Source organism: Phascolarctos cinereus, unplaced genomic scaffold (genome assembly GCF_003287225.1).
Source record: "Phascolarctos cinereus isolate Bilbo 61053 unplaced genomic scaffold, phaCin_HiC Scaffold_7;HRSCAF=346, whole genome shotgun sequence".
NCBI classification, from domain to species: Eukaryota; Metazoa; Chordata; class Mammalia; order Diprotodontia; family Phascolarctidae; genus Phascolarctos; species Phascolarctos cinereus.
The window spans coordinates 2,634,816-2,658,492 of NW_027556180.1; the positions used below are offsets into that span (position 1 = coordinate 2,634,816).

The 23,677-nt window shown below is 48.5% G+C and overlaps 1 protein-coding gene and 1 pseudogene across 1 annotated transcript in view; both read left to right on the forward strand.

Moving 5' to 3' along the window:
* The window catches only part of ACAP2 (ArfGAP with coiled-coil, ankyrin repeat and PH domains 2), a 127,111-nt gene that overhangs the window by 24,813 nt on the left and 78,621 nt on the right, over positions 1-23,677 (forward strand). Inside the window, exons 2-4 of the mRNA XM_078147493.1 lie at positions 10,632-10,689; positions 14,208-14,327; positions 15,300-15,353. Of these exons, the coding sequence (XP_078003619.1) occupies positions 10,632-10,689; positions 14,208-14,327; positions 15,300-15,353 (232 nt within the window). The remainder of the gene's footprint in view (positions 1-10,631; positions 10,690-14,207; positions 14,328-15,299; positions 15,354-23,677) is intronic.
* LOC144454814 (vasculin-like protein 1 pseudogene) lies at positions 16,703-23,544 on the forward strand (annotated as a pseudogene).

Below are 23,677 nucleotides of genomic sequence, written 5' to 3' on the forward strand. Positions count from 1 at the left end.
CCCCGTCACCGTTCTTCATTAGTGCGCATCCAGACAGAGGAACAGCAGCCCCAGGAAACCGGCCTGGTCTCACAGACAGGTCGTTCCGCACGCCGCTGCCCGTTTCTGGAGAGGAGAGGTTGCCCTGCTGTGGCTCTGTCTCCCTGCCTCACTGGGTGCAGAGGCTGATGGCCAGCAGTTCCCCGGGCTCCTTTTTGGGGCAGAGAGGGGAAGCCTGCCCCGTGCAAACGCTTTACACGTGTCATCTCACTGAACCCTCACAATAGCCCTGGGAGATAGATACTGTTAGGAACCCCGGTTTACAGCCAAGGAAATTGAAGCAGTAAGAGGTGGAGGGCTTGCCCAGGGTTTCTCTGCGAGCAGGCGTCTGAGGCCAGCCTCAGACCCAGCACTTGTGCCCCCGGCTGCCTTGGGAAAGGCCACGTTGTATCCGGTGCTATTGGAATGGAAAAGCAAGAGGAACGATTCGTCCGGCTCGCCTGTGGCTTCCCGAGGCCGTGATCAGTGTTTGGAAAACCTGTAAGGGAGGACAGACGACGCTGGCGTGGGCCTGATACTTGTGTGAACACGGACTGTGACCAGCACTAGGCCCTCATTGCCCTGCTAGGGAGGGAAGGTGGGGAAGCGGGTCTTCTTCCGAGAGAATCTCTGGCCCAGGCTTGGCTTTAGGACTGTGGCCTCTGTGCAGCAGGGGACTTTACTGGGATGACGGCAGGGCGGAGGTCTGAGTTTGAGGTAGTTGGTGCTGGGAGGCTGCCTCCCCCGCTTCCCCAGCTCTACCTCATCATCCTCTTTTCCCGGGAACTTCAGAGGGAGGCCATCACTGTGTGTGGAGTCACGTCTTGCAAAGCTTGAGCCCGTCAGGACCTGGTGCGCGGGTGGGGAACCTGCAGCCTTTTGATTGAGTGCAAGTTTAACAGAGCCAAGCCTTTTATGGAGGGGATTTGTTCTGGGAAGTTTGGATTCAGTCAAGGGCCGCACTTGAGGATCTAGAGGGCCACTTGTGGCCTAGGGCCTGGGGTGCCCGCCCGTGCACTAGTGGGTGTGATTGTCAGGTGAGATTGACTGAGGGTGGGACGGGTGGGTCCTGGCTTCTCATTCAGTCTCCCCTGTTAGGAAACTCACTCACCCTCGGAAAACAGGAAGCTGAAGCAGCACCGGAAGTACCAAGGACAAGGGAGCCCTTGGGCCTGCCCAGGCTGGGGCCCGGGGCACTCACTCTGTCAGTTTACAGGATTTGTTCAGAGAGAAGATGTCGTGTCTGCCCTTAAGGAAAGTCCCCAGTCATCTCCCTTTGTTGTTCTTTTGGGGGATCGGGTCTGTGATGTCCCTCCCAGGCCAGAGCAGCTCTTGTGCAAGTGGTTGTCAGGGCCCCTGGCCATCCTGACTCCACCCTGTCCCAGCTGCTTCCCGTAGCCGCCTGAGGACACTTTCTTTTAGGATCTTCACAAACTGTCTATTCTACTTGTCAGAGGAGTTGATATGATCCCATTCACTTCTCCTCCCCAGGCATAATCAAAAGAGGAGGTTGGCTGAGCCCGGCCCTTCAGCCTACAGGCATTCCCTGTGGCCCCAGCCACATCTGCACCTCCCAGCTCCCACCTCCGCCTTCCTTCAGTATCAGCTCAGCTCAGATGCCGGCTTCTACAGGAAGCCTTTTTCCATCATCCTTAATTCTAGCACCTCTTCTCTGCCGATTATTTCCAGTTTAACTTGTTTGTGCATCGTTTTCAAGTTGTCTCACCCATTAGACTGTGAGTTCCTTGGAGACAGGGACTGTTTTTGCCTTTCTTTGTATCCCCAGTGCTTAGCAGGGTGCCTCGCACGTACAAGAATGTGTTTAACAAGGACTGGGGAGCTAATGTCTGGGCTTTTACATAGAGAAATAGGACAAGCTTCTCTGACCTGGCAGTCTGTCTCCCCCCTCCCTCCCCCACCTCCCCACTTCCCATGCTTCATCCTGGTTGAAGCTGCAGAAGGCCACCCTCCCCAGGGTGCTATGTGCCTCTGTTATTTCTGTGCTGATGTGGCTGGGATAATTTGCTCAGCATACACAGGATTAAGCAAGTGTTGAAAAGGATAGTGACCGTGCTGTTTTAAAATAAGTAACTCCAGGCTACAGAGACATAAAGCGAACGTGTTGTTGGCCGTGGCGTTGTTTTCTTATCCCTTGGGAGTCCATGGAGTGTTAGCGGCCTCATTTGTGGAGGCGGGTGTGGGGGGCGGTTGGGCTGGTATTGGGTCAGGCCCCTGCTCTGTGATGGTCAGTGTCCTTCTGAGAGGTTTCACCTGGCAATTCCTTGTTCAGGTAAGTGGCACAAGGTAGTGTGATGGGCATTCGTCATCAGTTCCTGCCGTTTCATGATTTTTATGTCAAGTCGAATGCAGGCATGAAAGTGTTTGGCAGCGTGCACGCGTTGCTTCCTGTGTGTGGTGCTGAGGACGGTTTGGATTTGGAATTAGCGCTCGTGTAAATATACGTTGTTCCTGAGTTTATCTGTCAAGCCAGCTGCTTCCTGTGAGAAGCGTGGGGTCCTAGGCTTACTGATTTACGCAAGGGGCCTTGGAGGCCTCCAGGCCAGTCCTCTTATTGACATGTGAGGAAACGGAGGCATGTCAAAAATTCTTGTTTCTTGGAGGTAATTCAAACTCTCCTATGTTTTTACTATTGCAGCTAGTGGCCTGTTACGTGGATTAAAGATTTTTAAACTTATTCATTGGGTAACGGTTTATATTTTAGGTTTGAGTCATATAGCTGGATGGAAATAAAGTTTGAGTGATTGGAGAAAAAGGGAGGAAACTTTGTTAAGACTACTGTAGTAGGAAGCGAAGTCAGTGCGGGAGGTGTAAGATCTTGTCCTGACCCTCCAGGTAGACATCAGAATCAAGTAAGATTCCTGGTCTCTGGGAAGCCAGCAGTTCTGGCCAGGAACAAGAGCTGCCTGTGGTTGGCTGTTCACCATGACACGTGCCCCACTGTGCTGCCAGATCATTTCTCATGGAAAGAACTGTGCTAGTGCAACCCTTTTAACAAATGGAGTCTTTTAAGAACTGCCTGAAGTCAAGGGGATCTCTGCCCCAAACTGGAGCAGAGAATCGGGCTGTTTTACCACTGGGTTTTGGCATTTCCAGCTTTCTAATTTGTGTTTTTCTGATTATTAATTTTACTGAACTTTTTTTTCAAATGAAAGTGATTACTTTGAAGTGTGTGTGTGTGTGTGTGTGTGTGTGTGTGTGTGTGTGTGTAAGCCTTTGATGGTCACTGGGAACAGATGGGGGGGGTGTTTCAGTGAGCTAAACCCAAAGGAGATGAGAGAAGATAACAGGCCAAAGAGATAGAGACTGGCTTCCATCCGTGTTGAGAGTTAACAAGTTTCTCATTTCTCGTGGTGGCAGTGGGGATCATCTTCAGGAGTGCCATGGGAACCCAAACTGTATCTGCTCACACTTGGGATTACGCAGTGTACAAGATTTAAATGAAGATTGCCAAGTCTGTCATATGGAAGACACCTCTCAGTTCTGCTTTGTGAATTATTACCAGCAGCAGAGAGGGAGGAGTGAACCCTGGGCTTCCCGACTCCTAGGCCAGCATTTTATTCATTGTGCCAAGCTGCATCTTGCCCGTGCGGAAAGCATTGGCAACTGCGTAGCGGTAGGATTTTGTTGCACGGTGCCTGGCGCAGCTCAGATTGAGGCTACCCTGTGAAGGACTGTTTGATATTATCCAAGGCAACAAAGTCTTTGAAGAAAAGTTTCACTTGCTAATTCGCTTCTACAAATTCATGCTCTCCTAGACATAAAGGTCTCCAGTACTTAAGCCCTGTGTATTAAACATTTGAATTTGTATTTCTTGGCATCCCGTTTAGAAACCTTGTAAATTCACAAGGTTTGAAAAGTGGATTGACAGGCTTCTCGAACCTGGCCGCCTGGCTCCTGTTCTTGGAATAGTTTGACTTTGGTTGGGAAGTGCCACCATCTCGTTTTCCTCCCAGCCCAAACATTGTTGGATTTCTTCTGTTTTCTTTTTATTCATCTGCCTTTCCCATTGTAAATTGATCCCAGTGTCTTAAAATTCCTGACTTCTCCTCTGCCTTTGTACCATGGTAATCAATATTTATGGCTCCTTATAGTTGCTAATTATAATAACTGTGGACAAAGGCTGCCTTGGACTTGGGGAGTCCTGCTTTTGAATCCCTTCTGTGGCAGGTCACTTAGCTGAGTGAGTTACTTAGCTCTCTGAGACTGGATTTCCTTATCTTTAAAATGGGATTAACAAAGCCTCTAGAATTGATTTCCTAGGATTTGAGGGTCAGGCTAGCGCTAGACTGCGGAGGCAGCCTGTTCTCGGCTTAGAGCCTTGAACTCTGCCAGGGAGGCTTCCTCAGTCTGGGGGAGGAGGAGACCTTTAGCTCCTTCCTTGCAAGGTTCTTGGGAAGCTGGGCTTCAAGTGTACAGTCTAGCACTTTGGATTATTAGGAACATTTATTTGGCTTTTTTAGAATTGGACTTTTTTCCTTTGGACAGGCCTGTAATTTTATTGGTATGGAAGAACGTTCCTTCTGCCAGTGATGTCGGATGTATTAAAGGGTATTAAGCACCGGCCTGTGGCCAGCAAAGAAGGCCTCTGAGCCCCAGGGCGTTCTCAGCCAGTGAAGCAGGCTCTCTGATCCCTCTGCTTGCCTTTCTTAGATTTAATGCCGATTAAATGTAACTTGGGGCACCTGCTCACACCTCGTTCTTGGATCTTTTGACTGGGACTCTGGATGCTCATACACTTAACTGCCTTTTTAAAAAATCCCTCAAAAAAGTAGAATTGAGGAAGAGATGAGGTAGAATATATTCCAGTACTGAAGGCTACATGGGTGCAGGTGCTCCATAAGCCAGCCATGCCCACACATCCTGGGTGACTCTCCCATCAGCCACGTGCTGGAGGCCCACCTCCTTTTTGCCTTGCTTGTGTGCCAGTGGTCCACAGAAGCTGTCCATCACCCATTGCTGATTCTTGATGGCAGATGGACTTTGCTGCACTTTGCTGGGACAGTTTCTCATTTTTAACATGCTTCGGTCTGTGTATCCCCAGCATACACTTTACTGTTGGTGCTTTGGGGATTCTTCTTTTCTTTTTCCTTTTGTTTTGAGACTATAGTATTCCATGACTTCAGAAGAATATTGGGTCTTAGGTATCAGGCCGTTGTTTCAGGAAGAGGCTTTGGGTAGTGATAAGAACTAATTCTCCAAGGCAGTTTGGCCCCTTTTATGAATGCTTCTTGTCTGCCCTGGCTTCCTTCAAGGCCCACTAAAATCCCGCCTTCTACAAGAAACCTTTCATGGGCCCTCTTCGTGCTAGTGTCTTCCCCCATTGATTCTCTCCACTTTTTTGGTCTGTAGCTTGTCTGTACTTTTTTGTTTTGCTTGGGCCCTCCCTGACTAGACTGGGAGCTCTTTAAGGGCTCGGCCAGTCTTTTGCCTTTATTTGTATCCACAGGGCTTAGCACAGTGCCTGGAACACCGTAAGTACTTAATAAATGATTGCTGCCTTGCCTTCTCCTCCTGTATGCATTTATTATCGACTTGGTCTGCCTCTGTGTGGGCCTGGGCTGGGTTCTCACCAGTCTAAAAGGACAGCAGGGCTGAGCTGGGCTGGGCTGGGCTGAGCCTGGAGCAAGGCCCTACTCTAGAGACAGAAAACTTTGCTTTAATGTTTCCAAAATAGGGTTTTCTGCTTCCTGTTTTAGGAACTCGACTTCAGGGTTAGAATTGTCAGAACTAAGATTTGGGGGACTATTCAGTGGGTTTGGGCTGTAAATAGTAAGTTTGTCTTGTTTTGTAATCGAGGCAGTCTGGGGGAAGGGAACGGGGATGGGGCAGTGGGCAGCAGGACTTGGAGGGGGGGAACACCTGAGTTCAACTCCTGCCTCAGACACCGAGCTGGGCAGGTCATGTGACTTTCCTCAGCCCCAGTTTCTCCTCTGGAAATGGGGAAATGGATTTTTCCTAATGTCCCTAGATCAAATGAGATAACATTTATGAGGTGTATTACTAACCTCAAAGTGCCATATAAATGCTGCTGTCATCGTCATCATCATCATCGTCATTGCAGTGTGTAACAGAGCAGGTGTTCGATGCTTATTGTGGGCCGTGCACTGTGCTAATTGCTGGCAGTACAAATACAAGCAGGCCCGTGTGCTTAAGGAGCATACATTCTAATGGGGAAGATACCACCTACAGGGCCTAGGAAGCCTGGTGAGGGGGGGAGCAGGGTCTCTTTTTGAAGGGCCGGAGGGTATCTGTTGTGAACAGAAAAGTCACAAGAACCGCTAACTTTTGCTGCTCCCAGGTACATATGTGTTTTAAATGGCTAACACAAGCCCCAGGCCAGCCGGCCCATCTCTGACAGGCCTGTCAATGCTGAATGACCCTGGGCCCTGTTGGACCTCCTCGGGTTCTTCTGGCTCTTGGTGATTTTGCTCTGGTTTGAGGGGAGGGGCCCCTGGGGGGGGGCTGGAGAGGGGGAGGGGCCCCTGGGGCAGGAAGAACCAGGGTTTCCCTTCTCTGCCTCCTCCTTTTTGCACCCAGGGTTTTTAACAGCAGCAGCAGCAGCAAAATTTTTCTTTTCTAACAGTGCTCATTCAGAAATATACAGGTACAGACAGAGAACGAAGCCTTTCTCCAAACAGTTAAATTAATTGGCATGCCCTTAAAGCAGCATTTCCTTTCTTAGCTGCTGAGCTGTGTAGATCAGCAGGGAGCTCTGCGCTGGCCCCTGAGCCAAGATCTTTCCCAGGGAAAGTTTGGGAGAGACAGAGACTGAAAATCACATCCATATGCTGATTGCTGCCCCTTGGCACATGGGAAGGATTCTGGAGGCTGAGAATCCCAGGATCTTTGGGCTGGAGGGAACTTGAAAGCTTTCCTGGCCTACATCTGTCCTGTTTCATACAGCCCAGAAGTAAGCTGCCTGAGGCTGCATGGTTTCTCTGACTTTTTTTTTTAAAGGGAACAGACACCTTGGTCCCTTAAAGACTTCTGAGATTAAAGGGGGGGGGGGCACTGTTATAAGGGAGATCTCCAGTCATTTTAACTTTTGATCCATTTTTAAGTTTTGTATTCTGATGGTGTGTTAGTTTGTGAGAAGGGTTTTCCCAAATGTCTCTTGGGCTTGTTTTAATATGAGGACTGCATTAGATTGGAGGTTATGCTGAAAGACCATGTATGTAGAAATAATGTGTCCCCTATAAAGTGGCTCTGTGGCCACAGAAGGGCACTTTGGTTTTTCTGCTTTTTTATTTTGGAGTTAAGTGACTTGCCCAGGGTCACACAGCTAATAAGTGTCAAGTGTCTGAGGTCAGATTTGGACTCGGGTCCTCCAGAGCCCAAGGCCGGAGCTCTATCTGCCTAGCTACCGCTGAAGGGCACTTTGGGAAGGCCCAGAAGCGGCTGCTGTGCAGAGAGGCCTGCTGTTGAGTCGATGTGAAGTATTTTTAGTGTTGAAAGTGCCGGTGTTTTCCCCTTACAGTAGGAAAACGGACTCGCTTTGGCTGGATAAATTTGTGATGTGTGGTAGTATTTCTTCCCATCTTCCTTTTGTTCCTTCTTTGATCCCTGATGTTTCTGTATCTTTTGGAATTAGCAGGATGAAGGTTGCAGTATGTGACTGAGGAAAGACTAGAATTTGTGCTGGAATTCTTGTCTCTGCAGCCAGCTTTCTATGCCCTGGAACGTAGATTATTTTTGGTGGTGGTTTGTTTGTTCCCAGATTTACTGAATAAGTTAATGGGCGATCACCTTATAAAAAGGAGTGTGTTAAAAGGCAAACTTACCTGGTGCATGTAAAACATGTTTTATCCACAGATTTTGAGGGTTAAGTCTGCTCTTAAGCACAGGACATCTGTATTTGTTGTTGTTGTTGTTTTTGAGGCAGTTGGGGTTAAGTGACTTGCCCAGGGTCACACAGCTAGTATTTGTCAAGTGTTTGAACTCAGGTCCAGTTCTCTATCCACCGTGCGACCTAGCAGCCCCTAGGACATCCGTATTTGAAAAATGAACTTGTGTTAGCAATTTTAGAGTAAAACCTTCAAGCTGTTGCACCTGCCCATAGCATCCTTCCACTTTGGCATTCTTTCCAAAGTGGCTTTTCAAGGGCTTCGGGATCTGATCCAGGCCCATGGCCTTTGGCAGGGCAGCAGATCCTCGGTTTTTCCCACGACTGGGTCCTTGGCAAGCTTGTTTATGAGCTGCGGATGCTGCTGCCACCAGTGCCTCTAGTGCTGCTCAGTGGGCACTCCCTTGTCCCCCTCCTCGTGCATATTGAAATGAATGGAGAAAAGGACTCGTCTTCCTAGTAGACTTCCTCACTCAGACGATTGTCCTGACCCATCTGAGGAAGGCACAGCCAGAGGACTCATTTTTGCTGGCTGCCTCTATGGTGACTTTCTTTTCCTAGTTCTGACTTCCCAGTTCCCCCAGGGCACTGCCCTCTCCCAGATCCCCAGGCTCCCAGCTTTGCCTTCCCCTTTTACCTCACCTCCCGTCTGGTCGTTTCCCAGTCTTATTGGACCTCATAACATCCCTTCCATCCATGCCCTTCTCTGCACACGAGCAGCAGCATCTCAGTCTGCACGTCCCTCATGTTGGACTATGGCAGTGACTTCTGTAATGCCGGCCCCCTGGCCCTCCTTTCTGTGGCTGCCAAAATGATGCCCCTCCAGTTCGATGCGCTCCAGATGTTGTTCAGCCCCTCCCTGGCAGCTGTCCTCCGGACACTCCAGGGTCCAGGGCCTGACCCCAGTCTCCCCAAGAGCTCTGGCCAGAGGACAGCAGGACTGTCCCCTCCCGTTCCTGAAGGTTCTGCCTTCGCTTCTTTGGCTGCCGCACCCCTTTGCTGACTCGCCGAGCTTCCCGTTCACCCAAAGGCCGGCTCCATTTGTGGGGGCCAGTGCAGCTTTAGCCTGATCTTACTCACTGTGGCGGGTGATGTGCCATCTCTCCTCTCCACAGTTTAAACGACGGTAACTTAGGGCAATAGGGACTGATTGATTGGCTGCGGCCCCCCCCCCCCATGCTTTCCTTTCTCATTGCCAGCTTTTAGAACTCCTAGCTTCAGGGGCAGGTGGGTGGCGCAGTGGATAGAGCCCTGGCCCTGAAGTCAGGAGGACCTGAGTTCAGATCCGGCCTCAGACCAAACACTTGACACGTACTAGCCGTGTGACCCTGGGCAAGTCACTTAACCCCAGCTGCCTAAAAAAAAAGCGTCCCTGGCAAGACTGAACTCCAGGGCTACGGTTTGTGAATGGCGCCTGGAGGTCGGTGCGGTAGTGGATGAGGCCAGCTCTGGAGTCGGAAAGCCCCGCCCACCCTTCTCTGCCTGTGGGCAGGCCAGCTGGCTCCTCTCAGCCTCGGTCTTCCCGTCTGCAAACATGAAGGGGACAAGAGCACCGGCCTCACAGAATTGTTGGGAGGAGCACGGGAGATCCGATAGTAAAATGGTGAGCACCTCTCCCGGCATTGTTAGCGTGGGCGACTCCTACTGCGCCACCAGCAGCATGCGTTTCTAACCAGATCAGAACGTGTTGTTTCTGCAGTTTGAAGGCAGGGCTTTGTTTTAGGTCGTGGTCTCTGCCTGAGGCCCTTTCTGCTAGGAAGTGTGGAATCCACCAAAGTCCACACATTAAAGTGAATTTGAGCACTAAGAGAAGCAGCTTGCACAAGTAGAAATGCTTTTCATACGTGGGAGAAAAGGCATTGTTTTGCTCTATCAAAACAAGGAACTGGAGACTTAGAATTTTTCTCTCAGTTTTTCCAAGTAGAGATTTTAGTTTTCTAGTAGACAGGTTGTCCTTAATGTCCTCAGTCCCAGGGTCCATTATTGGTCTTCAGAATATCAGGCGGTCAGTTCCTCTGCCCTTCTGTCCGTTTTGTGTGGAGCTTCATCATCCTGTTTCTGCAGGGTTTCGCCTTGGGCTTCTTCTTCCTCTGCTGCTTCCCTTCCCTTGATTTTTATTTCTCTGTCCCTCAGCTAGGAGATGGTTGGTGGAGCAGGTGACTCAGCTTCTTAAGGCCATGGGAAGCCCTCAGAGGAATACTGACGCTTCTCGGTTTAGAGCAGCAAAAGGGGCCCCTTTCTCTTTTTGCCAGTGATGCTTTTGTCGTCCAGTAATTTAATTGTCGTGTAAGAGGTTGAATTCCTCACATTTCTATTTTTGTGCCTGTAGATTGACATGCATTGGTGGATGGAGTTTCCTCCCTCAGAGCTTATGAGATTATAGATCTGGTCCAACCAGAAAAGAGACAGAAACAGAATGTGATAAGAATGTCCTGGGTCAGGGTCACCATCTGACTGCAGCCTCCTCCCCTGCTTGTTGGCTGCTATGTCAACAGGGCCCCCTTTTCTGGAAGGGGTTGGGTTATACAGGATCACGATCTCATTCGTCAGATCATCCTATTGACCTCCCTGCATGGCATAGACTTGACCCTTCCCGAGTCCTGGGGAACTTTGCAACCAAGAGCTTGCTCTTCAGCCTCCTTGTGCCCTGACTGGGCTGGGAAGGACTTGGTGTAAGTCAGGAGACATGATCGATGTGGGTTGGTGAGTGAAGGCATCTTAATTAAGTGCTTTCTGGTAACCATTGCAGGGCTGCTTTGGAAGAGGTGGAAGGAGACGTGGCAGAGTTGGAACTCAAGCTCGATAAGGTAAGTCCCGTCAGACTTCCCCTCGTAATCCATAGATGCTGAAAAACCTGTAAGCAGAGACTGAAGCCATCCTCATCTTCCAGTGTTATCATAGACCCATGAAAGCAGCTTGGGGGATATTGACATCTATCTCACAAGATGGCAGCCGTCATTCTCTGTTGCTTAGTAATCAGCTAGTGAAATAGTTATGTTATTTAATGTTCGAGTACAGCTTTGGCTGTGCCTAGTTTCACACCGGTATGCAGTAGGAAAAAGTTTGTTCCGTATCTGGGACTTTTTGTTTTTAGTGACTTTTGCAGAAATGGTCATGATTGTGAATAAAGCTCGAGAAGTCAGCCTCTGTCTGCGGGGCAAGTGTTTGCTTAGTCTTGGTCTCTGTGTTTCTGCTGGTTTCTCTGATCTTGTCTTTGAATTTCCTCTTAATTATTATATAGAAACTCAGAGTATTCCTGAGGTTACTAGCACACCAGTGATACGGTTCATGCCAAAAAATGCTTATTAAGTACCAGCTGGAGTGAGAGTGTTGTGCTGGGCTGGGCTCTGTGTCCAAATAAAAAAATTAGCTAAGATACAGCTTCTGTCCTCCTGGGGTTTATGGTCCAGGAGCAACCCCAGGGAACCAGGGAGCTGCCCCTCCTCTGCCTGAGCCCTAGCAGCCCCCCCCCAGCTGTGCCCTGACCCCCATTTCCCAGTTCCCACCAGGCACTTTTGTCTAGATGCCCCCCTCCCGTCCCTACCCTTTCCTGACCTGGTGTGGGGCCGCGTGGCAGCTCTTGGGTTAACACTGCCTTCCCAGCAGCCACTGGTTGGGGACCCTCTTCTCTCCCCTTGCTTGCGAAGCTCCGCTGGGCCCTTCTGCTTCGCTCTCCGGCCTTTTCGTCTGCCATGGAGTTGAGCCTTCCTTAGTGGGTTCCCCTCAAGTTCTAGAGGAGCATTAGTTGTTGTGATTGTTGCTGTTCTTATTCCTTCCATAGTCTCTGTGGTTTTTAAAAACTAAGCTGATTAATGAGTTTCTAGTGTGTCAGCATTGGTCTCTTTAGAAAACTCTTTTTCTTCCTCATTAGAATTATTTCTTTTTGTATCTTCAGAATTTATTCTTGAGAACTCGATACTCTACCTCCTGGGTGCACTTGCCTGGTAGAATTTTAGTCCATGGGATCCGACTTCTCCCTTCTCTGGATCCTTTGAAATGTGTTCTTCCCAGATCTCGAGTGCACGTCAGATCCTGTCCAGCTTTCCCATCTGCCTCTGTCACAGATTGTAAGATGGAGTGATCCTTTCCCCCTGTATTCCTGCCATTTATTCCTCAGTGACCAGCTCTTCCTTGGTGGTGACATTCTCGCTTCCTTCCTGTGACCTTTAGACATTGCTGTTAGCTGCTCTGCTTCAGACCAAGTAAGAGAGAGCTCTCCCACAAAGTCTAAACGCGTGAAGTCCCTTTTCCCTGATCGTGCTTCTCTGCCACGCTTCCCTCTGGGCTCCTGGATTTCCTTGGGAGCCTGTCTTCTCAATACCCAGTGCTGCTCTACTCCCCCGTGCTCCCCGCCCCACTTTCCTCTTGAATCTCATGTGCTTTTCCAGAGTTCGGTTCCCTTCCAGGTTCCCATTCTGCCCTGACTCAGTGATATTTCATCGTGATCTCAGATTCACGTGGCTTGTCGCCCGTGCTCGATGCATTTATATGGAGACGTCTGAGGCCCAGGAGTGCCATGCTTTGCATCTTTCTTAGACTTTGAGTCACGTGAATTTCTGGGTGACTTCATTGCTGTTCACACAGTGTTGAAGCTTTTTTTCTTGGTTTTCATCTCAGTAGGTAGATGACATGTGGACAGTTTGCTCCTTTTCTCTTACTGTTCAGTGTTTCCTTTGGATTGGAAGTGTGAGATATCAGGCAAACATAGCCTTGTCTTTTTTCAAAAACAACCCCAAACCTCACAAAATAATAAAAACCGACGTTCCATTCCAGTAACCTAGGTTGTTCAGTCATTCCCAGGTGACGGGCAAGCGCTTATTCCCAGTTCATTGCTCTACTAAAAGCAGTCATGTAGCTATGTTGGACGTATGCATCTTTTCCCTCTTGGTTTGTTTACCTCTTTGGGTTGAATGCTAAAAATGGTATCAGGGCAAGGGAAGGGAATGATAATGATGATAGCTAGCATTTCTGGATCACCAGCACTGTGCTAGGCACTTTCCAAAGATGGCCTCGCTGGATCCTCACAAGAGCTCTTTGAGGTAGGTGCTGTTCTTGTGATCATTTTACGGTTCAGGAAACTGAGGCAAATAACAATTAAGTGACTTGTTCAGCATCACACAGCTATATTAGTACTCCGGTCTTCCTGATTGCAGGCCTAGCCCTGTACTTGCCCCATCCAGCTGCCTCTGTCAATGAGTCTAGCTCTAAATCACTTTGCAGAATGACTGGGCCACTTCACAGTTCTACTAACAGTACGTTAGTGTGCCTTTCTTCCCATGACCCGTTGGACAATTGTCATTCTCTTTTTTTGCCCATCTTTGTAAATTTCATGGCAGGTGGAACTTCAGTTATTTTAATTTGTATTTATTTCATTATTAGCCATTTGGAGAGTTTTTCCATGTGGCCATTGATTGTTTGGATTTCTTCCCTTGAGAATTGCCTGTTTTTATCCTTTGTTTATCTATTTGGCAATGATTCTTGTTTGTTTTTATTACAAATATTACATATCTAATAAGGCTATTAAACCTTGTTTCAAAGATTCCCCCCCCCGTAACTGTTTCCCTTCTGTTTTTATTTTTATTGGCTTTGTGCTGAAGTTTTCCATTTTATATAATTACAATTGTCCATCTTTTCTCCTGTGATCCTCCATCCTCTTGGTTGGACGAGCATTCTTCCTCTAAGTGTAGTTGTGAAAGGCATCTTCTCTAACCTTTTCTGTCCAGGCTTAATATCCACTTGGAGCTTACAGTGGGGTGTGATGGGAGATACTGATTTAACCCGAATTTCTGAGAGACCGCTTTCCAGTTTTCACACAGTGATTGTGGCAGCCTGTTCACTTCTCTGATTTGTCTTTCTGTTCTGAAGCCCTTGCCTCTGCTCTCTGGCCATCGGTGGAAACAGCCGCCTCTGCCTCCACAGTCTTTAATTTCTTGTCTGTGCTTTACAGATGTCTTCTAGGCAGCAGCTTTTGTGGTCATATGAATTACAAGGAGCTGAGGAGTAGACAGCAGTTCTAAGAAGTCTGGGAGGTTTTCTGGCTGGCCGTTTTGGGCTCAGCTCATGGGGCTGTGCTCATTGGAGCTGTTCCTGGTTTTGTTCTTAATAGAAACAGTCTTGGGGGTGGGTTTGAAAGGGGCTCTACCTGGACACTGCTGGCTTAGAGTAAGAGTCACATTGGGTCAGCTGGAGCTGTTCCTGTGAACTGGCTAGTCATTTTGTTTATTTAATGATGAAGTCAAATGAGCTTTCATCTGTGATGCAGATAAGATGTTCACACTCCCTTATGGAAAGGATTTGTGAAACTGAGACATTTTCCTTTTTTCAGCTTGTGAAACTTTGTATCGCGATGATTGACACAGGAAAAGCCTTTTGTGTCGCAAATAAGCAGTTTGTGAATGGAATTCGAGACTTGGCCCAGTATTCTAGTAAAGATACGGTAGTGGAGGTGAGTATTAACATAAAGACAGTTAGGAAAGCAAATGATCTAAAATGTAGCGGAAGATTTCCCAAGTCACAAAACCAAGGGTGCGATGTTCTCCTCATGCCCTTCCGTGCAGTGGTGCCACCCTTTGGGGCTTCCAGCCAAAGACCCAGAGGTGGTACAGCCCAGTCCCCTGGGGCCTTGTCTCCTCTTCGCTTCTCCACCTCCATTTTACACGTGAGGAAGCCGAGGCCCGAGAGGTCATGTCACTGTCCAGAGAATTTGCAGAGATGGGACTTAGAATCCGTGGCTCCAATTCCCCAGCAAGTACTTGGGTAATTTTGTGGCTTTCTTACCTGTGGGGACAGGGACGATGGATGTTCCCTAAAGGTGATCTCAACGTAGATGAGCATGTATTCCAGTCAAACGTGCCTAGTTAAAGAAGTGAGCCCAAACCGGGGCTGACTTTTACTGAATCTGCTACCACTTTTATTTACGTTCAGCCTCGTCAGAGTGGAGACTCTTGGTAGGTTAAGGGCTTTCCTCTGCAGGCCTGGGGTGGTCAGCCTCCCTTTTGGTATACTTCATTGTGTATCATGCGTGGGAGAGAGCGAGCTGAGAACAAAGTGCACTGGCCTCGTGGCTGTGTTAGTGGCTGTGCACCTGGATTCCGGTCTCCCCCTGCCTTCATAGCAGTGGTGGCGTGAGATTGAGTGTTCCCTTTTCCAGGATGTCACATTCTTAACACCTGTCAAACCCTTGTGAGATCTTGGCTTCACTGATCAATAGCAGCTTTCAGTTCTACAAATCTTGGCTCAGCTGGGCCACAAATATCTGTGGCCTCTACTTTAGGTTTTAATGATACAAATGAAAGAATATTTGTTCAAAAACCAAAACTTAGCCCAGTGCCTGGGACATAATAGGTGCTTTATAAATGCTTATTCCCTTCCCCTTCCCTTTGCTTAATGATTTTATCTTCATTTCTCTCTTTTGCAGACAAGCTTGACCAAATTTTCTGAAAGTCTTCAGGAAATGATCAATTTTCACACAGTAAGTGCTGCCAATAACCAGGGTGTGAATAACTATGAGTAGAATTTTCCTAAAAATTCCTAAATGATATCCAAGTCCTGCGATTGGGGAGGGAGGGGACAGTTTTTTGAGAGGACAAAATTGGAGTTCTTTGGTCTTGAAAACCTTTCGTCCACTGGCCACTGGCTGGGCTGGTCATGGGCTTCTTTTGCTCCTCTGACTTTGAGTTTTGGACCTAATGGGATTACTTTGAAGTGGAGGAAGTTGGAAGGGGAGGGGCCGAGGAGGGCAGATGGATGAAATGCCTCCCTTTAATCTGCTGGCTTTGAAGAAGTTTTCTTTTAAAAAGGAACGACATCACTTTTTTTCTGTAAAATCTCTTTTTATATTGCTTCAGTATGCTTTTTGATGAAGGGCATTTATTGCTCCAGAAGTAATGCCTGCCATTATCTGAATGTTAAAGAAAATTTTATGTAACACTTTATTTGTAAAACTCACTCAAAAAGTTTTTTAGAATTCATCTATACATTGGTCAGGGTTTTTTGATTTTTATTTTTACTTAAATATTAAAGCACTATGTCTGTCATTTAATTTTTTTTATTTTTTCTTTCTATGTTTATTCCTGAGTAAGCTCAGTGAGTATAAACAACTTGTGCTTTGGCAAATGATAAATAATTTTGATTTCTTTTTCCTCCTAAAAATTCTGATCTTTTAATTCTTTATTTAATTTTATTTTCTTAACTCTTTTCAGTCAGAGTCTCAGGAAAGAAATTGCTGGTTAAGATTTACTTTTGGGGGGACAATTTATGTCCAGACCAAGCAGCCTGCTTGGGGAGCCATTCCTCCAGGCCACGTCCTGGGTCCTTTTTTCTTCATTCTCTGCACTCTTTCTTAATGACCTAACAGGGAGCCACGGACAAACCAGAGGTGACCTAGTAGGTCAAGTGCTAGAATTGGAGTCAGGGAGACCTGAGTTCAAATCTGACCTCAGCTAATTCTGAGCTCTGTGACCTCAGGTTTTTTTCCCTGTTCTTTTTATATGAAAATGTATGTTAATGTTTGCTAAGGGTGTAATCATTTTTAAAACCTTTTTAAAGCATTGGAGAGTCAGCCAGTAGACACCTACTGTGTGGCAGACACCAGGGGTACAAAGGAAGGTGAAATCAGCCCCTGCCCTTGGGAAGCGCACAGTCTAATGGGGGAGATCACATGCAGACAATGAGGTACAAGTGATAGAAACCCAGAGAAGGGATGGAAGGCAACCTCGAGGGAAAGTACTAACACTCGAGAGTGGGACCTGGGAAGGCTGTCTGCAGAAGGTGGAATTTGGGCTAAATCTTGAAGGAAGCCGGAGGGAATGTATTGCAGACATGGGAGGCAGCCAGGAAAAAGACATGGAACCTAAACGGAGTGTCCTGTGCTCACAGCCAGAAAGTCAGGTGTTGCCAGGCGGTAAAGTACATCAACCAGAAGGGTAGGAAGGGTGGGTAGGCAGCGAGTCCTGGGGGACTGCTGGAGTGCGTGGAGTGGCGGGGATGGGGACAGTGGTCTGATCTGCACTTTAGGAAAATCCTTTTGGTGCCTGGGGGGAAGAGACTTGTGGCAGGCAGCCCCGTCAGCCGGCAGTGAGGGCCTTAACTGAGCTGGTGGCTGTGTGGGGGCATAGAGGAGATGTGTGAAGGCAGGAACACAAGACTTGGCAATAGAGCATATACGTGGAGTGTGTTGTGGAGAGAAAGCAAGAAGCACGGTGGGCTTGGGAGCCTGGGCAAATGGGAGGACGAGAGCACCCTCCAAGTAGCTGGGAAGCTGGGCAGAGGGGAAGGGTTGGTGGAAAAGATGAAGAGTTCTGTTTTTGATGGGTGAAGTTTGCCTACGGTACATCTAGTTGGAGATGTGAGGCTGGGGCTTGGAGCTAGATCAATGTACCTGAGAGTCATCTTTGTAGACCTGGTCACTGAAATCGTGAGAGCTGATGAGCTAAGCAGTGGGCATCGGAGGGGAGGAGGAGCCTTGGGGACCACCCTTGTGAGGGACCTGGACAAAGATCCAGAAAGGAGACCGAGAAGAGAGGAGGGGACCTGGGAGGGAGCAGTGCCATGAGAACCGAGTGAGGAGGGGGCTCAGCTGTGCAAGGCTGCCAAGCAGTTGAGGAGGATGAGGTCTGGGGAAAGAGCAGGAGGCTTGGTGACTTGGGAGACAGTGGCTTCAGTCCAGGGAGGAGCGTGAAAGCGAGGTCACAGAATGTAGAGTGAAGCGAGAGGAGAGAAGATAGGCACTGCTTGTAGATAAAAGAAAAAAGTGTTTAGAAAGCCAGTTTAGCCAAGGAGAGGAGAGCTAGGGAATGACAGCTGACTGGGGCAGTAAGATCAAGTGAGGGGGACATGTGTGTGTTTGTGGGGAGCAAGGAAGGAGCTAGTACGTAGAAAGAAACTGGAAGATGAGAGAGAGTGAGGGTAGTAGAGGGGACAGTCAGATGGAGAAGATGGGAGCAGAGGTGTACATAGGACTTGCCATGGCGAAGAGAAGGACCCCCTTGTCAAGAGAGACAGGAGTGAAGGAGGAGAGAGTGGGGGAAGGTGTCTGAATGATATGAGATGAGGAATAAGGGAGACGGGGAGCTCCCTTCAATGGCCTCAGTCTTCTCAGTGAAATAATTGGAGCTGCGCCCATCAGCTGAGGGAGTGGGGAGGCTCCAGGAAGCCTGGAAGGCTTTGGAAGAGCCACTGGGGTGAGTGGGAAAGTCAGTTGATTGGGGAATGAACAAGTATTGATTGTCTTGCTGCAATGAGAGCCTGAGGAGAGTATGGAATATAAAGTCATAGTGGCTATGTAAAGTCCTGGCTTCATGCCTCTCTTCAGTAGAGCTGGACTCTTCATTAGAGCACACCAACCCATGATAAAGGTTGTATGCACACACACAGGTAGAGAATATGCCTTATCTATACTCTTTGTGATTATTTTGTGCCTATGTCCATATAGACACACAGATACATGTAGACGTGTGTATGTATATATATTGGACATAATAAACCTAGCTCTCCCGGTGCTATTCTAGGATCTCCTTAGATCCTCATGGCCCCTGGGAAGTAGGTGGTGTATTAGCACCATCTTCCTGGGTGCTTGGAACATAGTGGAGGCTTTATAAACATTTGTGGAATTGAATTTTACAGAAAAAGAAATTGGGGCCACTAGAAGTCACTGACCCCTACAGAATGTGAGCATGAGTTTCAAATCTTCTGCCATGACAGCCACTGCTCTTTCTACTGCACCACAGGATTGTCTATAAGGGAAAGTTAGCCAAGGAAACAGCCTGGATTAAAAGAAGCAAACAAAAGAGGCCCCTTCCCTGGAGGAGAACATTCACCCTGCTTTGGAAAGGTCAAAAAAGCAGCATGCTATCTGCGGCCAATGGGATTGCCTTGTCCAGAGTAGTTGGCTCCAGGGTTAATTGTACTGTTTCAGACAGGATCAAATTCTAGAAAAATGTCAAGTTGGCCAGGTTAATTGTGAAACAGTTGGGGCCCGTGGCTTCTGTATAAATGGTAGAATCAGAATCACAGAAATTAGAGATGGAAAGTGCCCTCCGCTGCACTCGGCAGTGAAAGGGATTTTCCTAAAATGTAGCTTTAACTGCCACCTCACCCTCCTTTCAGTAAACTGCACCCTCGCTTTTAAAGCACTTCCTAGACTGGCTTGTTCTTACCTTTCCCAACATTGCAGCCATACCGGCTCACGTGCTGCCCCTTGTACACGACTGTCCATTTCCTGCCTTTATGCCTTTGTACTCACTGTCCACCATGCTTAGAAGACCCCACACTCCCTCCCTCCTTATCTCTTCCTGGAATCTCTAGCTTCCTCAAGACTCAGCTCACATGCCACTTTCTGTAGGACATCTTTACCCATTTTCCCAGCTGCTAGTACCTCTTGTACCTTCCATTTACTCTGTATACGTTTTGTATGTGTCCATTTATTTACATGCTGCCTTCCCCATTAGAACAGAAATTCCTTGTGGGCAGGGACTATTGGTACCATGTACCACTTACTTATTGCTTGATTGACGTGGGCAGACACATACAGCATACCCTGCGTTTTGCTCAGATCCTTGCCGTGAACCCATCCTCCCAGTTAGAGACAACTCTGATAAGAAGTTTTTCCCAACATGACACCTAAAGTTGCGTCTTTGCAAGTCCCACCCATTGTTCCTGGCGCTAGAAAACAAGTAATACCGTTTCCAGATGGAGGGACATTATCTAGTTAAAGGTTGAATCGCGATTGACTTAGACTTGACAAGTTATAAACAGTGACAGTGACCCCAGGGACAGTGATTCTTGTGACCATTTTGGAGTTGTGCTCAGTAAGCATTGAATGCCGCAGGTGGGTTGCAGTAAATCACTCTCCCATTTTCAGGCTAATTAACCATCAGAGGGTTGATGTTGAATCCCTCTGGGTTGCGTACATATGTTTGAGCTTTTGCTACTAGATAAGCTACAACAATAGATTTAGAACCTAGGACAATCAGCTGTTCTCCAGAAGGTTGTATGTCCAGTGATCTCGAATAGACTTTGAAGACGTTTGGAATAAGTGGCTTGTCTGGCTGGAACCTGGGGGTTTCTGTGACGTCGTGAGTGACTCCTTTGGGTTCTGAGCAGCTGTAGGTTCTAAGCTGCTTTGTACATTGATTCAGTGAGAGCTTTGTCAGTTGGCTCAGGTTTCCTGATGGATTCTTGGCTAAGGCCAATGGAAAATGCCTAACAGAATTTGGTGAGTTCCTCTGGAAGCCATTGAACTTGGCCTTCTCCGTTGGCCACACATTTGTAATGCGTTTCTTCTGTTTGAGAAGAGAAAGTGGCTTTTGTGACCCAAGTGAATCTGCCACAGGGACTGGCTCCTTTGCACCGGGGAGGTTTGGTGGGCCAGGCTTTTTTCCTCAGTGAAACATCCCACGAGAGAAAAAATTCATTCAAAAATAACCCGGGTAGAAATCAAGCACATTAGGCTGATATCAAGGTCTTAATGTCGAAGACCTGGTGAAGGTGGTGTGGGTCTAAGAATGGTGAAGGTCCCCCTGTACCTTGACATTGAATTTGGGTCTTGAAGTGAATGTGGCCAGGTGGGAAGAATGCCAGCAACAGACTTGTTTTGCCCTCTGTTTTAGGGAGTCAGGTGTGAGTCATTTAGCTGCCGCCTTCTCCTGCTCCTCAAAAAAGTATGGGAATAGAAGAACCCTTTTAAAGAGGTCAAGCGGATTTTTAAATAAGCCGGTCATTTTAAATCATCAAGCTTGTTTTGTGCTGGTTAAAAAGTAGAAAAGTCAGGGCTGGGGGCAGAGTCAGCCGGAGCAAGGCGGGTGCAGGAAGAGCTGCTGTCCTGCTGTCTGTCTCTGCGAGTACACGGACAACCCCGTATGGATGCAGGGCCTGGCCCGGAGGGACAGAGGACTCAGGCCACCCCAGCCGTTGCATGCCGCCTAGCCAGTTGAGTCCTGTGGCATTTTCAGGGATTGGCTGATGATGGAAACGCACTGGATACAAGAAGCAGACTCTACCTTGTTGCAGTAGAAGCATTCTCAGCCTTTCTCCTGATTGTGCTCCCAATGTTGGGCAGGAGGAGTGACAAAGATCTCTAATTGAAGAGAAGAAAACATCATTTGGGAAACTTCTTCTCCCCCATATTTCTGCATTTTAATTTTGTTTTCACTTTATAAATGGTCACATTGAAGAAGTAGATGACATGTCTGGAAGCATTCCACTCCCAGTCTAGCATTGAACACAAGTGTGCTGTCCAGAATCTTCACAAAGCAGAGCAGGTTTCTGCTGGATTGTTTCTACCCCAAGATCTACAGGCTATGGTGGATACACACACACACACACACACACACACACACACACACACACACACACACACACTCTTTTTTTAGGGGATAATGAAATTAGTATTTTAAATGCCCTCTCATGTGGATATTTCTCAGTTGGATTGACTCTACAAGTTCACTATTTTCTATTACCTTAAAATTATATTTTGCCTCTGTTACCTACCCTTTGCTAACACCTCACCACACTTGTCTCTCTAGCCATGGCCTTGCTATGGATAGCGTTGGTACCAGCTTCCTAGATCCTCATGTACTGTCTGCTTCAGCAACGACATAGTGCCCACCCTGAAGGCAGGTGAATGAGCTGAACAGAGGTGTGTGGTCCCCCCTCCCCTTTTTTCTGTTCTCCCCCTCCCCCCTTTATTTGGGTAAGTGTGAGAAACAGAGTGGTTTGAAACGAGCAGCTGCGGAGCCAGAGGGGTGGTCAGCACAGGGCATGGCTTTTGGTGCCTTGCAGGTGTGCTGCTGCCCAGGCCACCCCAGCCCCTCTCGATCGAAGGATGACGTGAAAGACCCGGCTGGGCCAAGTGTCCGGAGTTGGAGGGCCAGGACCACAGAGGTTACGCTCTGGGATCCTGGCTGAGAGATTGGAAGCCCCCTCGCCTTGCTGAAGAGAGACACTGGATCTAAATGGCGCAGCTTGGCTTAATTTCTGCGCACCACAGTCAGTGAAGTCTCCTTTGAAAAACATGGAGTCCCTGTCCACAGGAGGACAGTCTGGAGTGAGTCGCTGGAGACACAACTCCTCTGATGGGTTTTTTTAAACAGTGAGCCCCGATGGACTCCAGGAGATTCCTGGCACCAACTCTCCCTGCTCCGTCACAACTCCATGGATTCAGGTGTCTCCAAGGGCACACGTGCCGAACTTGATGGGAACCAGTCTGGCTGGCATGGCTCTGCCTGGAGTTATGCTGGCACTCGCCAGTGCAGCGGGTGGGGGGAAGAGCAGGGACCCACTGCCACTGGAATGGGAGCTTCTGCTCCCGCAAGGGCTCTGCCTTTCAGGAAAAGCCACCTTCCAAGGCAGGGAAGAAGAGAAAGAAGAAAGGCGGGCAGGTTGCAGTTTGAGGAGGAAGACCTTCCATCTTGAAATCCAGAAGCTGGGAAACAGAATCATCCAAGCCGACCTGTTGGGACCCCTTCTGGAGCATGGGAAAAACCTCCGAGTGCCAGTCAACCTACCGAGATGCTGGTCACCAAAAAGGTTTCCATAGAGGATCTTGCCACTGCCTTCTCTGCTGCATTCACCTCACCAGCACTTCACCTCGCACGCCCTCAGCTATTGTCCCAAGTGGCTACAGAACGCTCGTCCCAGAGCCGGCAGCGCTTCCTTCCAAGCCCAGTCCACGGAGAGTGAACGGGACATGACGTAAAGCAGGCTTGCTCTCCTCTAGCCTTTACCAGTCCAGTTGCTGTCACCAAACCAGTAGGACTGGCAAGTGGTTCAGTACTTCCCGCCCCTCCAGCACCACCCCCCTCATCGAGATTAGTTCCTGCTGCCTAACTGAGCTGACCCGTCAGACCGCAGACAAAAAGAGTGAATTCCTAAAGACTCTGAAGGCTGACCATAAGGGAGAGATCTCAGAGAACCGAGAATGTGACTGACTGCAGGACGGGAACAGCACGTGAGAACCGGAGGAAAATGGGGAAGAGGGCTGCCATCAAATGGCCTCGCTCTCCCCCAGTGGAGGAAGGAGAAGGCCTTCCTCTCTCACTGGAAGTGGCACACGGCCTATTGAAGGCAATGGGCCGGCAAGAATACCCAGAAAATGATGAGAACTGTCTGCCCTTCACAGAGGACGAGCTCAGAGAGTTCCACGTGAAGACAGAGAAGCTAAGAAGAAATGGCTTTGGGAGGGACGGCTTCTCGGCCGCTGCCTCTCTGGCCTCTTCACCACTGGGAGGAACGCTCTGATGCCCAAGGCAGAGGAGGCCTCGTGCGCAGAGACGAGCGGCAGCGGAGTGGTGGTGGGTGACCAGGCCGGAGCCGAGAGACCTGCCCAGCTCCCCTGCCCGGCCGGGCTGTGTAAGTGAAGCCGCTCTTCTTCCTTTCCTTGTTCGTTGCTGCTGAATCCTTTGTCCACAAAGGGAATAGTCCCAAAGAAGAGAGACTGGCTTGTTTGGGTTTTTTTTCTTTTTGGTTTAGCCCATTCTCTGCTTGATAGAGACAAGTTTGTATAGCTGGGAAATTTGTGACAAAAAAATGAAATATATAAGTACACACATATACACAAATGTCTGTGTGCAGGACAGTAAATGTGTCCTGACAGAGCTGGTGGCAGAAGTGAGCAAGAGCTCACGTCCTTTGGTGGTCATCTGCAGCAGAGACTTGACTTTCTTTTTCTTTTCTTTTTTTTTTGCAAGGCAGTCAGGGTTAAGTGACTTGCCCAGAGTCACATAGCTAGTGAGTATCATGTGTCTGAGGTCGGATTTGAACTCAGGTCCTCCTGACTCAGGGCCAGTGCTCTGTCCA